This window comes from Aspergillus uvarum, assembly GCF_003184745.1.
Source record: "Aspergillus uvarum CBS 121591 unplaced genomic scaffold BO82scaffold_27, whole genome shotgun sequence".
NCBI lineage: Eukaryota > Fungi > Ascomycota > Eurotiomycetes > Eurotiales > Aspergillaceae > Aspergillus > Aspergillus uvarum.
In genome coordinates this window covers 142,700-157,379 of record NW_020291324.1, presented here as the reverse complement: position 1 = coordinate 157,379, position 14,680 = coordinate 142,700, and the positions used below count along the sequence as shown (strand labels likewise).

At 52.7% G+C, this 14,680-nt stretch overlaps 5 protein-coding genes across 5 annotated transcripts; 3 read left to right on the top strand and 2 right to left on the bottom strand.

Moving 5' to 3' along the window:
- Nucleotides 1-1,392: 1,392 nt before the first annotated feature.
- On the top strand, nucleotides 1,393-3,563 carry osm1 (putative fumarate reductase Osm1; the record flags this gene model as incomplete). Its single annotated transcript, XM_025631416.1, has 5 exons — nucleotides 1,393-1,432; nucleotides 1,499-1,567; nucleotides 1,652-1,889; nucleotides 1,953-3,409; nucleotides 3,466-3,563. 5 exons carry the CDS (start codon nucleotides 1,393-1,395, stop codon nucleotides 3,561-3,563), a joined length of 1,902 nt encoding a protein of 633 aa, XP_025491863.1.
- A 2,270-nt stretch (nucleotides 3,564-5,833) lies between these two features.
- On the top strand, nucleotides 5,834-6,567 carry BO82DRAFT_283424 (protoglobin family protein; the record flags this gene model as incomplete). Its single annotated transcript, XM_025631417.1, has 3 exons — nucleotides 5,834-5,951; nucleotides 6,009-6,279; nucleotides 6,339-6,567. Coding segments are annotated over 3 exons (618 nt in total), but the record flags the coding sequence as incomplete, so codon positions are not given.
- Nucleotides 6,568-7,557: 990 nt separating this feature from the next.
- BO82DRAFT_77351 (uncharacterized protein) lies at nucleotides 7,558-8,018 on the bottom strand. The gene has a single exon (XM_025641536.1). It carries the CDS (start codon nucleotides 7,940-7,942, stop codon nucleotides 7,655-7,657), a length of 288 nt encoding a protein of 95 aa, XP_025491861.1. The 5' UTR covers nucleotides 7,943-8,018; the 3' UTR covers nucleotides 7,558-7,654.
- A 912-nt stretch (nucleotides 8,019-8,930) lies between these two features.
- Nucleotides 8,931-10,497, bottom strand: BO82DRAFT_77346 (uncharacterized protein). The gene has a single exon (XM_025641535.1). It carries the CDS (start codon nucleotides 10,171-10,173, stop codon nucleotides 9,052-9,054), a length of 1,122 nt encoding a protein of 373 aa, XP_025491860.1. The 5' UTR covers nucleotides 10,174-10,497; the 3' UTR covers nucleotides 8,931-9,051.
- A 1,374-nt stretch (nucleotides 10,498-11,871) lies between these two features.
- Nucleotides 11,872-13,735, top strand: BO82DRAFT_402182 (protein phosphatase 2A regulatory subunit CDC55; the record flags this gene model as incomplete). Its single annotated transcript, XM_025639310.1, has 6 exons — nucleotides 11,872-11,915; nucleotides 12,089-12,129; nucleotides 12,235-12,332; nucleotides 12,387-13,032; nucleotides 13,091-13,656; nucleotides 13,712-13,735. 6 exons carry the CDS (start codon nucleotides 11,872-11,874, stop codon nucleotides 13,733-13,735), a joined length of 1,419 nt encoding a protein of 472 aa, XP_025491859.1.
- Between the last annotated feature and the right edge of the window lie 945 nt (nucleotides 13,736-14,680).

The following is a 14,680-nucleotide window of genomic DNA, read 5'->3' as shown; positions in this document are numbered from 1 at the left end:
TCGTTCGGAATTCGTGTGGGGATTTGCTGATTGGTGGATTTAGTGGTGCGGTCAGCAGGGGGCTGGCAGTTGCCGACTGGTTTGGGTCAGGTGATCAATTGCCGATTTTTAAGGTGTGTATTGTTGGTGTTACATGTACAGTACCATGAGGGTGGATTGTGGTGTTGTTGTACAGTAGTGTGTTTGTGTCTTGTAAGGTCAGAAGTTTTTAGGACTGGGGATTGTTGTAGGCTCGACTTTGTTGCTGTTCGCTTGGGATAGTATTGTTCTTCAGGGTGAGGAGTTGAGAGTCGGTCGGTGTGGCTCACTACCTAGTATTGAGGGGAAGTACTGCTGTACGGAGTAGATCAATCAAGCCACCATCTGATGTCTCGGTCCGAGGTACACTGGACTTGAACAGGGATGTTGGTCTGCTGAAGAGAGGGAGGTGTGTCTGGGTCTGATTAATGCACAACTTACAGAGCCATCTACTGGTTCATGTTTTGGGTGTATTACGACTGGGTTTGTCTCGGCGATTATACAGTAGAACTCAAAGGTTACGGTAGTCATAGCGATTTTCTGAATGCTGGAGTGCTCAAGTGTTTTCAGCGACACCGTGGACACAACTGGGGATGTCCCCAGACGGGGAAAGATACCTTAAACAGTGACACTTGGAAACTGGCACTTCCAGGATGGGGAGAAGTGATCGTCCGCGCGGGGGAATGACGGGCTGACTTAAGCCTACACGCTCATTTGCTCGTCCCAGCGGCATGTGAAAGGGACTCGAGTTCCATTGTGTCATCATCATGGGCTGGGGAAGGGGGAGCATCTGCTGACTTTTCTGGGGAAAACCCCAACTGGCGTTTCGGCATGTGATGGTATGAATGGAAGATTTGTATGCAGTTTGAAGAAGGGGGGAGGTTTTGTGTCACTATACAGGTACACACATTCGAGTGGGCAAAGTGTAGATATCTGGCACTCTCTTGAAGGTCGTTGTAGTTTTCAGGTTGTGGTGAGCAGTTGGATTAAGGTCACACTTGTCAATAAGTATGCACTGTGCTATAGCACAGACTGACTGAAGATATCCAGTCTGTCAGTATTGAGCTGTTCCCATACAGTACTGAGGATTAGAGCTGGAGCAGGCAGACGGTATCGATACGTATGGTATGGACAGGGTATGGGGATGAGCCTCGGCCGATAAAGCAGCTCTCCCCCGATCGGCTTCTGAACATAGGAATTCCCTCTCGCTCCCTCTCGCTCCCCCGGATCCTTGGGGGTTTCTTTCTTAAGATCTGCCCATCATCATTCTCTTTCCTCAAATACTTTTACCTTTCTTTCTCCCGATCTATCTTCTGTTTCTCTTTTTACTTCACTCCATTCTATCCTCCATCCCCTCATACACTCACACCCATCATGACGACTGCCCCCAGGATTATTGTAGTTGGCGGTGGATGTGAGTGTCTCCGACTTAACCGCTTCCAGCTTTCCCCGCATTGCTGACCATTGCCTCGTCGCTCAGTGTCCGGTCTTAGTGCCGCCCACACCATCTACCTCAACGGTGGAAATGTCCTCGTTCTAGACAAGCAGGGTGCGTTTTCTTTCCTCGATAGAAATAAGGATCGCAGTTGAAAGCCTCCATATTCTCTCTGTCCTCGAGGCTAACTCCAGACAGCCTTCTTCGGTGGCAATTCCACCAAGGCTACTTCCGGTATTAATGGCGCCCTGACCCGCACCCAGGTCGACCTGGGAATCCCCGACAGTGTCAAGACTTTCTACGAAGATACCCTCAAATCTGCTAGAGATAAAGCTCGTCCGGACCTCATCAAGGTCCTGACCTACAATTCTGCCTCCGCGGTCGAGTGGCTGCAGGATGTCTTCAACCTCGATTTGACGCTAGTTTCCCGCCTTGGGTGAGTTGTGCTTGTGATCGGACCATCTTGGTGACTTCGAGCCATCATGCTAATTCCGCGCAGCGGTCACTCCCAGCCCCGCACCCACCGTGGCCACGATGCCAAGTTCCCCGGAATGGCTATCACCTACGCCCTCATGCAACGGTTAGAAGAGCTCACCGAGTCGGAACCCGACCGTGTCCAGATCATCAAGAAGGCCCGCGTTACCTCCATCAACAAGTCCGGAAATACTGTGACGGGTGTCACCTATGAGTACAATGGCGAGACGCACACTGCTGATGGTGTGGTCGTTCTGGCCACTGGTGGCTACGCTGCCGACTTTGGCGATGGATCCCTGCTCAAGCAGCACCGTCCGGACACCTTCGGGCTGTCCAGCACCAACGGCACCCACGCCACGGGTGATGGTCAGAAGATGTTGATGGAGATCGGCGCCAACGGAATCGATATGGACAAGGTCCAGGTGCACCCCACGGGCCTTGTCGACCCCAAGGATCCCACCGCCAAGTTTAAGTTCCTGGCTGCCGAGGCGCTCCGTGGTGAGGGTGGTCTTCTTCTCAACTCGGACGGTGAGCGTTTCTCGGACGAGCTGGGTCACCGTGACTACGTCTCTGGACAGATGTGGAAGGAGAAGGAGAAGAAAAAGTGGCCCATCCGCCTTGTGCTCAATAGCAAGGCTTCCAATGTGCTCGACTTCCACACTCGTCACTATTCCGGCCGTGGCTTGATGAAGAAGATGACTGGCAAGGAGCTCGCCAAGGAGATTGGCTGCGGCGAGGCTGCCCTCAAGAAGACCTTCGACGACTATAATGCTATCGCCGATGGCAAGAAGAAAGACCCTTGGGGCAAGCGTTTCTTCCACAACTTGCCTTTCAGCATCGATGATGACTTCCACGTGGCCCTTATGGAGCCCGTTCTTCACTTCACCATGGGTGGTATTGAGATCAACGAGCACGCCGAGGTCCTGAACAGCGAGCAGCAGCCCTTCGAGGGTCTTTACGCCTGCGGTGAGCTTGCCGGTGGTGTCCACGGCGCCAACCGCCTGGGTGGCTCTTCGCTCCTGGGTTGCGTCGTCTACGGCCGTGTTGCCGGTGACAGCGCCAGCCAGTTCCTCTTCAAGCGCCTCCTCTCCGGTGGCGCGTCCACCGCCCAACAGCGTCTGGGCCAGATCTCCCTGCACATCGACCCGTCAACCCCGGGCAAGATCGCCGTCGAATGGACTGGAGCCGGTAGTGGTAGTGGTCAAGTCTCCGCGGCCGCCGGAACTCCTGCTGACTCGGTCCAGGCCGCGAAGTCTAGCGCCACCCCCGCAGGTGCCCCGGAGTCTGCCAAGCCCACCAGCCCGGCCAAGTTCAGCATCCCTGAGACGGAATACTCCATGGAGGAGGTGGCCAAGCACAACAAGAAGGAGGACCTGTGGATCGTGGTCAAGGGTGTTGTATTAGACGTGACCAACTGGTTGGAGGAGCACCCCGGCGGCGCCAATGCTTTGTTCAACTTCATGGGTCGCGATGCCACTGAAGGTTGGTTTTCCCTTCATGATGTTCGAGAAGAATGAGACTGACCAGCCACAAATTAGAATTCGCGATGCTCCACGACGACGAGGTCATCCCCAAGTACGCTGCCCACATTGTGATCGGTCGCGTCAAGGGACAGACTCCCAGCCTAGAGCTGTGATTTGCGCGTTAGAGTCTGTTTTTGTTTCTTGGATGAAAATGATCTTGCAGCCATGTTGATACATACCCTAGTCAGTTTTATTATTTTTGCGCTTTGCTTTGCTGTGATGCATGCATGCATGCCTTTGATGGGGCTTCGACGTTTGGTTCTTTCTGCGGTGGTTGTAAAATACAAGCAGTATAAGACATCAATTGAAGGATATTCTTGGATTCTGCTGTATAATTCAACAACTATAGCAAGAGTTCATCCTGAGGTCCGGCCCGGTGTTGATGACATGTCGGGATGCGTAGATGGTGAGTCGAATGGGCCCCAAGACTTAGTACGGAGCAGGTAACACAGCTTGCCTTCTTGGGCGAAGTCCACGAGAGATTTGACTGATAGTGATGGATTAGGGGGTATATGTGTACATCATAAGTAGCAGTGATGCACTAAGGCGCTGGGATGATGATGTATTACATAGTAAGATGAGGAGTGGGTGGGGGTCACGCTTCACAGGCAACAGCAACTATAGCCCGCGCTTATTGTATGCAGGTCCGTCTAGGATCCTGAGAACGAGTGACAGTTGGAACAGACCCTAATCGAGGATCCTTGGCCTTCTAGACCCCTCGTGTGGATTACAATGTGAAACCGGGTTCATGGAGCCATGGTCCGGTGGATAGATCAGATAATTGCTCAGGTCTAGCTCTACTGGCACGAGCGGAGTTGGATGCATGATTTTAGATGCATATCGTAGCATGTTGGGCTTGTTCCCTCGGGCTCGTGTTCGGACAAAACTAGATAGATGAAGCGATATATTTGTTTTTGTTTCTTGTTGGGCATCTTATCCATGCATGATGGCCGTGGTGGTACGATTATCTAAGGATCTTAGCTTGGTTCGTATTTGTTTATTGTTTGGCTCCTTTTGGCTGTTGAACCCGTCTCTACTTTCTATGTCGACCATTGGAACAACTGATCGAATTGACTGACACCTTGAGCTTAAGGGAGGCCTGGTAAGGCCAATCTAGATCGGTGCCCTAAATCCACCTGCAATCTTCAACATGATTGGACCTATCTAGACCAAACATGGTCATTGGTGGCTGTTTCAAGTGGCCTGATCGCTTGCCTGTGCCTGTGCTTGTGCTGACTCGCCCCCCGAGTTCGATGCCCGGGATTTCCGGCCCATTCCGACGACGGCAAACGCACGCGGGCAACGCCAGCCGCAACTTGCAACAGCAAGCAAACACAACAACATGCAACCTTTACCATGATTCCACTGTTGCATCCTATCCCGCCATCATCCACTATAATCCTTGAATACGACCACCTCTGATCACCCCCAACCCGACCCTGTCATTCCCCCGGCGATATCCCGGCCTCGACACACCTGCCCTCGGCCGAAGAGCCCCTCCTCGTGTGGTTCGGGGATCGGCCCCTTATTACGATTCACCTTACTGATCATCTCCGTTCGTGAGTGCTCCACCACCAATCCCACCCAATTGCGGGGTGGGATCGGGGCAATGGTACCCGGCGCGAGCTGAAAAGCTGCTGGGACCACTCGCAATCTCGAATCCGGGTCTAATTGACAGGGGGACGATTTCGCTTTTCGCTTTCGCTGTGGGAGTGGGGGGCGCTTGTCTTTCGCTTCAATTCCATCTTAATCTATTTGCCGTGTGGTTATTGGGCCGCGACATGAGTCGTGCTCAACACCGGTCGTCAATGGGCAGGATGACGGCGGGTGGGAAAGTGGGCAGTGCGGACTGAGAACCTGGTGGGCTGGGCTGTCCTGTCCTGTCCGCTTCTCTCTCGCGCATGTCCGTGGAAATGAGAGCATGCTCGGAGGTGGTTACGTTGGCTGTGTGTACTGTACTGTACCTGCGGCAGCGGTGGCCTGTGGAGCATAGCAGGGAAGTGAGTTCCTCGGGTTGCGTGCGACAGGGCCCAGGTTCCCTGAAGGAGGCAGGCAGGCACTCAAGGGCTGAAAAGTCGCGTGCTAATGGTGGTTAGCTGCTGTTGCTGCTCGGAGAGAGTACAAATGCTGGTCCTCCTTTCCCTGACACACGCGAGGCCCTGCGCTGCTTTTTTTTTTTTTTTTTTTTTTTTTTTTCTTTTCTACGTCTAGCGATTCTTGATCGTTTTGACCCTCCTGTTCAATTTGCGAGAAACACTGTGCTAAGTGGCTGGCCACTGACTCTCTGATACCCTCGCTCGCTTTGTTGGATTCTCAGTGCACGTGAACTGGATCCGTCCAAGACCAAAGGTATCGAAAAGTACCAGCTACACATCTTGCCACCATGCCGAACCGGCCTAAGTTGGATCAGTTTGATATTCGACATGTGGATCGTCGGGAGCTATACACGGACTTCAAGAAGCGCATCGCGTACTTGAAGGCGTTCCTGAATCTGGTGGAAGGTGCGGATTTCTTTCCCAATTGATCATGTGGAGTTTCTGACCTGGGTTGCCTGCCAGATGATATAATCGTCTTCAACAAAGGCGTCAAGTACCTGAAGACGGCGATCCCCGACCTCACGCATCGCCTGTATTCCAAAATGCTCGAGTTCGACATCACAGCCCGCGCGTTGCGGACTCGCAACACCGCCTGCCACGCGCACGTGGAGGATCTCTTCACGATCGACAGTCCGCACGTCGAGCGCCGCAAGATCTTCTGGAAATGGTATCTAACCCGGCTATGCAACGACCCGAGCCAGATGGAGTACTGGGAGTATCTGGAGAAGGTAGGGTGAGTCTCCGGCTCTCGCTTAGACGTGCGCGTATCACTTTTCTAACGTGGTCCTAAAGGAGGATGCACACCGGTAAAGAACTGCTGCACCCGTTGAACATCGAATACATCCACATGAACGCCTGCCTCCGGTACGTGGAAGACGCGCTGATCGAGTGGATCTCGCTGCACCCGGAGATGACCGTCCGCTTCAAGTTCGCCCTGATCCGCGCCCTGAACAAGATCATGTGCATCCAGAACGACCTGATCTCGAAATGCTACATCCCCGCCGGGCAAGAGTATGAAGAGGGTTCCGAGGAAGAGGGGCCCACGACCACGACAACAATTGCGGATGACCCCCGCCGACCGAGCGTGGACATGATGGCCTCCTCGCCATCCTCACATTTCCGGCCCCGCGCCGAATCCCAGGCCACCACCGGCACGACCGCCTCCAAGACCGCGAGCAGCATCCGCAGCGCCGAGACCCAGCTTTCCGTCCCGGACAGTCCATATCTGCCCCATCATCCGAGCTGTCTAACCCCGGGGTTGGTGTCGAGGCCGACCTCCTCGGCGGGCGAGTCTCTGAGCGCGAAGAGCATGACGACGGCGACGACGACGACGACGACGACGAATAGCCAGGTTGATCTGCTGGCTCGCGCGAGCTCCTCCACGGCCACCACCACCTCCTCTGCGACAATAGACTCGAATCATCCGTCGTATCCGACCACCCCGCCCTCCACGTCCTCGAGTAGCAGCCTGCGTCCGGCGCCGACGAATCTCTGGCGCAATTCGATGATCGGGCTCGTGGCGCCGTTGACGGTGGAGTCGTTGCAGACACTGGAGACGAAGATTTGGTCGGAGAGGAGTTGACCTGTGGTTGACTGACAGTATAAGGAAAGGGGAAGAAAAGGATGCGACCTTCAAATTCAAGGGTTGAGGGTGGTGGTTCCGTATCAATTGTACATAATATTTATTGGCTGGGTATGAATCTGTCTGGTGATGTTTTCGATTTCGATTTCGATTTCGGTGATTGTTCTTCGGGTTTAGTCACGAAATGAGTGGGGTTGGTTGTTACCACTAGGAGGGTTAAGGTAGGTTTTGTGCTGGAGATCGGTATGTAGTAATCGGTGGGTATATTGCAGAGTGAGAGGGCAGAGCAAGGGCAGAGGAGCACGCGGGAGGTTATACACAGGCTCAGTCATCCCTGATACCTTACCTTCATTTGCACAGAGATTCTGACTAGACTGAAGCGTCACTGCGCGCTATCTACCATGCGTCCTGGTCTGTCGGACCGGTCCCATGTCGACCTGCAATACTAGGACTACACCTACAGTACATTCCCCGCCGCAGGTCGTGCTGGACTGGAGACCGGCTTGCGCTTCTCCGCTTTAGCTCGTCAGCGCGAACCTGACTTGATTGAATCGAAGCGAATCGAACTGAACTGAACTGTTACCTCATTCCATGACTTTTTTTTGGGTGTGTGTGTTGCTGTTCCTTGGCGTTTGGGGCTGTGGCAGGGAGGTTTGATTACTGCGTGTATCGTATCTAGATATCCCGTTGGGGTTGGGGGCCTACATATATTTGGGCTGGTGTCTCGGTAGCTAGGCGTGTTTTGTGCGTGATAGTCTTGCCTAATGATTATCACAGTTTCGCAATTGGATACCACGAAGGGGAGGGGGTTCATAACCAGTACTTACCTATTCACTTGTAGATCTAGTCAGGGAAAAGGTCTGATGTCTGTGGTCCAGTGGGTATTGCGGATTCCTGCCGTAAGTGGATTTGGCAGATTGGGTGTGGTGGGTGGGTGGGTTGAGGGGTTTAGTATAGATCCTAAATCAGTGTTGCAGTGCGCTGCAGTGTATACTCGATGGTGAGGTGGATGGTGAGGTGGATAGGTGGATGTGCTGGGTGCTGCGGTCTTTAGTCTCCCGGTTCTCTGGTTTTGGTTTGTATTAGAGATAAGGGTTGGATCCTCCAGTGACAATACAATTGGGAGAGCTATGCTGCAGGTGGATTGATTGTTCTAGCTAGGTCTGGGTAGAGTGTATGTTTGATTAAGGTTGTGCTATGTGGGAGCTGGAGATATATCCGAATGGACGGTCGTTGGCGCTGGATACTGGGTGACTACTGGGGTCGTAATTGAAGATGGAAGGATTGTCGGTCTGCGTTTATATCGTGGTATCAAGGTATAAAGGCGATTGTGGAAGGGGGTTGTTTCGTTTGCTTGGGCCCATCAATTATACTAAACCATCTGCACTACACTGTACTCAGGCAAGTATGACTAATTAATCTAGGGGTTTTGTGGTTGAGGAGATGATGGGATAGGTGCTGTTCTTGGGGTAGTTTGTTTGTTGGTTCTGGTTTACGATATCTATCGGGTCAAATGCCATGTGGGTTGGTATACACACAGTCTAGTTGTGTTGCTTGATGGGAGGGTGGAGAGTTGGGCATTCAATCAATAATCAGATTTGCACATGTCTGGGAGCTGATGTTGAAGAGTGGAGATATGAGATCTCCTATTATTAGTGTTAAATAACTTGAAAGTGTGCATCCAGACACGGGAGATTCAAGTTCGGTGTCTATGTGACGAGTGTTATGTGTGTATCGGGCATTTAGAATTGGATATATATATACCCAAATAACGGAGCAGATACTTGACGCTTGACGCAGCGCTAGAAATTCAACTTAATGGACAACCCCAGACGCTGCACAGACTGTATCCCCAGACGAGGCCTGGCCAGGAGCTGTCTCATGATATATAAATGCATGCACCGCGTCCACCTCCCAGAAGTGCTACTTTCCTATTGCACCAGGACCCGTCTGCATATGCTTCAAGATCATCCTCAGACGTCGTACAGCAGGGCCATCCTTCTCTTGACCATCTGAACCATCCCTGTCCTTGGACTGTAGCTCCTGGGCGGCGGCTTCCAGGGTAGGTTGCAGGTAGCCCCATACCTCGTCGTGGTATCGCTCCTCCACCCCGAGCCAGTCCGCTGCGCCTGGTAACCCCGTCATGACCGCGTCGCGCAGGGTCACGGCGTCTGTATTGGCTGCTGACGGGACGGTGTCGAGGAAGCTGCTTATATCAGGGACGAGACTATGTGAGTTTACGTGGTTGGTGGTGTGTGTGTTGGTGGTAGAGGCAGGAAGCACGCGACGGAACGATTCGAGAATCTGGATCTCCGCGGGGGTGAGCTGGGCTGGCGCGGAGAGTTCGGTCTCAATTATCTCCGCTGGCTCGTTGGCGGACGGGGGAAAGTTGGGGTCGAAGGTCAAATCGGAGAGGAGGGAGACCACTGCGGCGCCGTCAGACGGAAGGGCGGACGCTTGTCCGCCTTGTTTGTCCTGAGACAGACCCCCTTCGCCGACAGCGTGATGACTCGGTGTCCATCTCCCCTTGCCTTTGCCCGTGTCGACTGAGCTTAAGTCCGCTGCAGCTGGTGCGGTTGCTGCAAGGTACATTCCATTGCTGCCGTTGAGGGATTCTGCCCCATACGTGCGCTGGAATTCAGCTTCTGTGAGCGAGGGAAGCTCGAACCCTCCGGCGTGGGCGGTGGACGATGATCGGAATGCTTCGAATTGTGTGGCCGGTGCTTGATCTGCTGTCCGTGAAGAACCCAATCCGGTGGTTTCGTGGTATTGCTGCGCTGCTGCTAGGGCGGACTGTGAGGAGGACGAGGCGGACGGGGCTTTACCACTGCCGGCCAGCAATTGAGCGGTCTCTGCTGAGGGCTGGCCCGAGGTGGAAAACACATCTTTGACGAGTCCAGACGCGGAATCTTGGATGCGACTGGCTAGCGAACGGCCATCCTGGTCGCCTTCGTTGGCCCCGGCGGAGGATTTGGGCTCGGGCTCCTTGCGGTGAGGGTCGGCGGGTTTGTCGTCACTGTTGCCCCGCTTCTGGTTGTCGGGCATGGTTCGTGACGAGCGGGGAGAGAAAGGGAGGGATCAACCTACAATATTCTGTCAATCGGTGGTGGCGGGGACAGACAAAGAGATCGGCCGATAAAGAAAACAAATCAAAACTGTCACAAAACTGTCATGTCACTGAATTAGTTTCTCCCGCCAAAGCTATATAGTACGTCGTAGTAGTGTAGTCAGTCAATGCTCGGCTCAACGGCGTCGCCGTCGGTCGGGATGGATAGACAGTCGAGAGGGACAAGCATGTGAAGAGCCTCAGGCCGCCGGCATGGTCATGGGAAGAAACCCTGATTCTCAAGGCAGCTAAAAACGCCCGATGGGGAAGTTGGTAGTGGGAGCTGAGCATCCTCAGTCGCTCAAGCCCGAACGGATGCTCCGGTCATTGTGGTGGATGAGGAAAGATCCTTTGCAGCTGAATGGTCAGTTATCTTGCATCGTTCATTGTTAGTAATGGCCATCGTAGTGATTAGTTAGCTTGGAGGTGGTCTGGAAGCTCTAGCTATAACACGACCGGGTGCAGAACAACCGGGAAGTGAATAGGTAGAATAACGGCCGGACAACAGAAGTAAAGGTAAAGAGCAAGAACAAAGGTAAGGAAGAACATTGCTTCATGAAGAACTCAATCATATTTCGACACAAACCCTCAGGATGGCGGAAGATTCATTGATCTACCTTGTACCTTATCAAGGTGTCGAAAATGAAAAAGAGTGGTTGATGTCAGCGCCCAGCTCAAGTTGGGTTGGGTTGACTTGTTCCATGTTGCTGCGTGTGGGTTTTTTAGAATTACGGGCAGCCACTCCATCCTCTCCTTCCTCACTCACCCTCCCCACCAACTAACCACCACCGACCGACGGGCGGGTGTTTCCAAACCACCGCCTCACCTCAACCACATACAACCACCAGCACCAGCACCAGCACCAGCACCAGCACCACTACTACTACCACCACCGCACTTCACTCCTCCTCCTCTCCTCCTCCATCTTGCCCAGTATCGTCATCCTCTTCCTTCCCACTTCCCCTCCTCCTCCTCTTCCCCCCTCCCCATCCCGCATTTTCAACTCCCACCTTCTCTCTGCTTTTCCACTATTTTATCGGCCACACTATCTGGCCGGTTTCAGCCGTTTCCTTGAGATTTCTTTCTCTTTCTCATAGATAATCCCGCCCACTCCAATCTTGATGCACCCGAGAGAAGGGAGTTTGAGGCACGACTAAAATCCCACCCCCACGGAAAAAAAAAGACCGCCAAAAAACTCCTCTTCTTTCCTCCATCCTCTTGCTTCTGATCTTGTCAGCTCTGGCTGCCAATCTTTCGTCTTCTCCAGCATACAAGTGACTCACCCGATCCCTGCCAATTCACCTTCTCGGCGGATGTCACGGTCTTGATTCCTTTCTTCTCCGCCCGCTGCATTTCCTACCCGAGCGTTGGAACCTACCTCATCACGCAAGCTTCATCCTCTTAGCGTAACTTGTCGTCTTACCTACGTGACTCGCATCCATCGATTCCTCTTCCTAGTCGCCCACCACATAGATCTTCGCGTGAAAAGTTCTCCCGCTCGAGTCTCTCCGCACCATATCGATATCGGCAGACCCCACCTTGATTTTCTCAACCCAAGATCCTCGACCTGTGGATCTTGACACCTTCCTTCGTGCTTTCCTGGACACTGCCCCGACAGAGGGTAGAATCGGAAGAAAATGGTAGACAGGGATCCGGGTACTCCTACCTGGAAGTTCACGCAGTAAGTGCCATTTGCCAAGTATCCTCTTCCTGGAGAGGCTTCCCTCCAGCCCGCTGCGACCCTCTTTCCACTTAGTCTTGCTGCCCGGCATGGAGCTCGGTAGGCCGTCGTGGAGGCGCCTCGTTTTTCGTCGTACAACTCGTGTTAGTTCGTGGTACTAACCTTGACACTAGGTGCTTCGGTGACAAAGGAGATGTTGAGGACATCACAGAAGGTACGCCTTTAGAGGAATTATTTCGATGCATCTGCCTCTCGGAAGGCCTTCCATACTACGCTCTGATGGCCTCCGCGCGATAGCTGACCTTTTTCTGTTGTCTAGCTGATATTATCTCGACGGTCGAGTTCGACCACACTGGAAACTATTTAGCTACGGGTGACAAGGGCGGACGAGTGGTGTTATTTGAGAGGAACGAAACGGTACCAGCTTCCGCAATTTATTTTGGCGACGGTCGGATCTAATGATACGCGCAGAAAAAAACCTGTGAATACAAATTCCACACCGAGTTCCAATCGCACGAACCGGAGTTTGATTACCTGAAATCCCTGGAGATCGAAGAAAAGATCAACAAGATTAAATGGTGCAGACGGCAGAATGCATCCCATTTCCTCCTTTCGACGAACGATAAGACGATAAAATTGTGGAAGGTGTTCGACAAGTCTCTGAAGGTCGTGGCGGAGAACAACCTCTCGAGCGAGCTGACTCCCGCGGGTGTGGGTGGTGGCGGCGCGCCCCGTGCGCCCCGACTGAACTTCAAGGACCCTTCCATGTTGAAGCTTCCTCGGATGACACATCATGATACGGTCGTGGCCGCTGTCCCCCGAAGGACCTATGCCAACGCGCATGCGTATCACATCAATAGCATCTCCGTCAACAGCGATGGGGAGACTTTCATTAGCAGCGATGATCTCCGAATTAACCTGTGGAACCTGAACATCCAAGACCAGAGCTTTAACATCGTCGACATCAAACCGGCAAACATGGAGGAACTTACGGAAGTCATCACGGCTGCTGAATTCCACCCAGTCAGCTGCAACTGGTTCATGTACGCCAGCTCCAAGGGCACAATCAAGCTTGCCGACATGCGGCAGCGAGCATTGTGCGACGAACACTCCAAGCGTAAGTACCCGCCACCTCTGATTGCTAGACCTCGTCTTGACATACGTCTCTTTTCCAGTTTTCGAACAAGAGGAAGACGCCTCCTCCCGTTCTTTCTTCTCCGAGATCATCTCCTCGATTTCAGACGTACGATTCTCGCACGACGGCCGATACATTGTATCAAGGGACTATCTGACTGTCAAGATCTGGGATGTCAACATGGAGAGACAACCTGTGAAGACGATCCCCATCCACGAGCACCTGCGACCCCGCCTCTGCGACACCTACGAGAACGATAGCATATTCGACAAGTTCGAGGTTGTGTTCTCGGGTGATGCGGAGAACGTCATGACCGGAAGCTACAACAACAACTTCATGATCTACCCCACCGACCAGAGCAAAGAGACGGAGATTGTGCTACAGGCCGACAAGTCTGCTTTCAAGGCCAAGAAGGTCGGTGTGCCGACACCCATGAACAAGGGTGCCAATGGCAAGAAGAATGGGTCTAGAGCTGGTAGCCCGGCCGGCCCTGGCAGTCGGATGAAGAAGGAGACCGATGCGGACCAGATCGACTTCAACAAGAAGATCTTGCATATGAGCTGGCATCCTTATGAGGACAGTATTGCTATTGCTGCTACCAATAACGTGAGTCCATCTGCCCCTGCACTCTGTGGCGTCCATTTGCTGACTGAAGGGATAGCTCTTTGTCTTCTCCGCACTGTAAGTATTTCGACCAGGTGGCTATAATCATAATTGGACAGGGCGTGTCAGTATGTGAAACAAAGCAATCATGGGACAGATATGAGACAAATGAAACTCCTAGCAGCAGCATTTGAAGATCCAAAATTAAGTTGCCAGTTCAAGTTCAAGTCCTTCCCCTTTCGTTTTGTTGAAGCTTGGTTGCGCAATGATGTCACAAGTCTTTTGTCCGTCTGGTTTCCACCCTTGCTGTCTGTGAGCACCCGGATGCCATGTTGCTTCCATATTATCTTTTACAGTGGACTCAGTGATGCTTGATGAATCTTTTGGGAGGCGTTCAATGGCTTGATAGAGAAAGACTACGTGGTACCTTCAGAGGGTTTGTTATCTGTTCTGCTCTCCCCTTTCTGTCCCAAACCAGCCTTCTTTAGAAAATGGACCACGCTACGACAAGGTATTCTGGAAATTGGAGGGGTTGACTGTGTTTCTGTACTAGGCGACGAGTTCGCAGTACGCAATGTGCGCCAGAACTCAATCGACCCATTTCCACTGTGACTAGAGCAGGAATTCAGTATTTCTATTAGTAGTCGGAATCTACCTAGTCACCATATTTCATTCTTGCTGGCCGTATGGGTTCATGCTTGCTAGTTGTAGAATACACCGGCAGGTCAACTGTGGTATTGTAGGACGCGGATAAGTCGGGCGTGTCATGATCAGGTCAATGACGTCGGGAAAGTCAAAGCCCGACTAGCCGGCCCAGGCACTGCGGCGTCATGCATCCTGGGCCAATCACTTTTATCACCGCCTTTTTCGGAATATCCTTCGACCCGAGAAGTGACGCTATGGCTAAAGATGGCTTAGCGCGGTCAAAGGCCTCTCCGCCTTCACTCTGGAGACCAGCCGTGATCGGTTGCGCGCAAACCATCACCACGGATCTCGTTCACTACTGAAGAGCTAAGACTGTCATTTT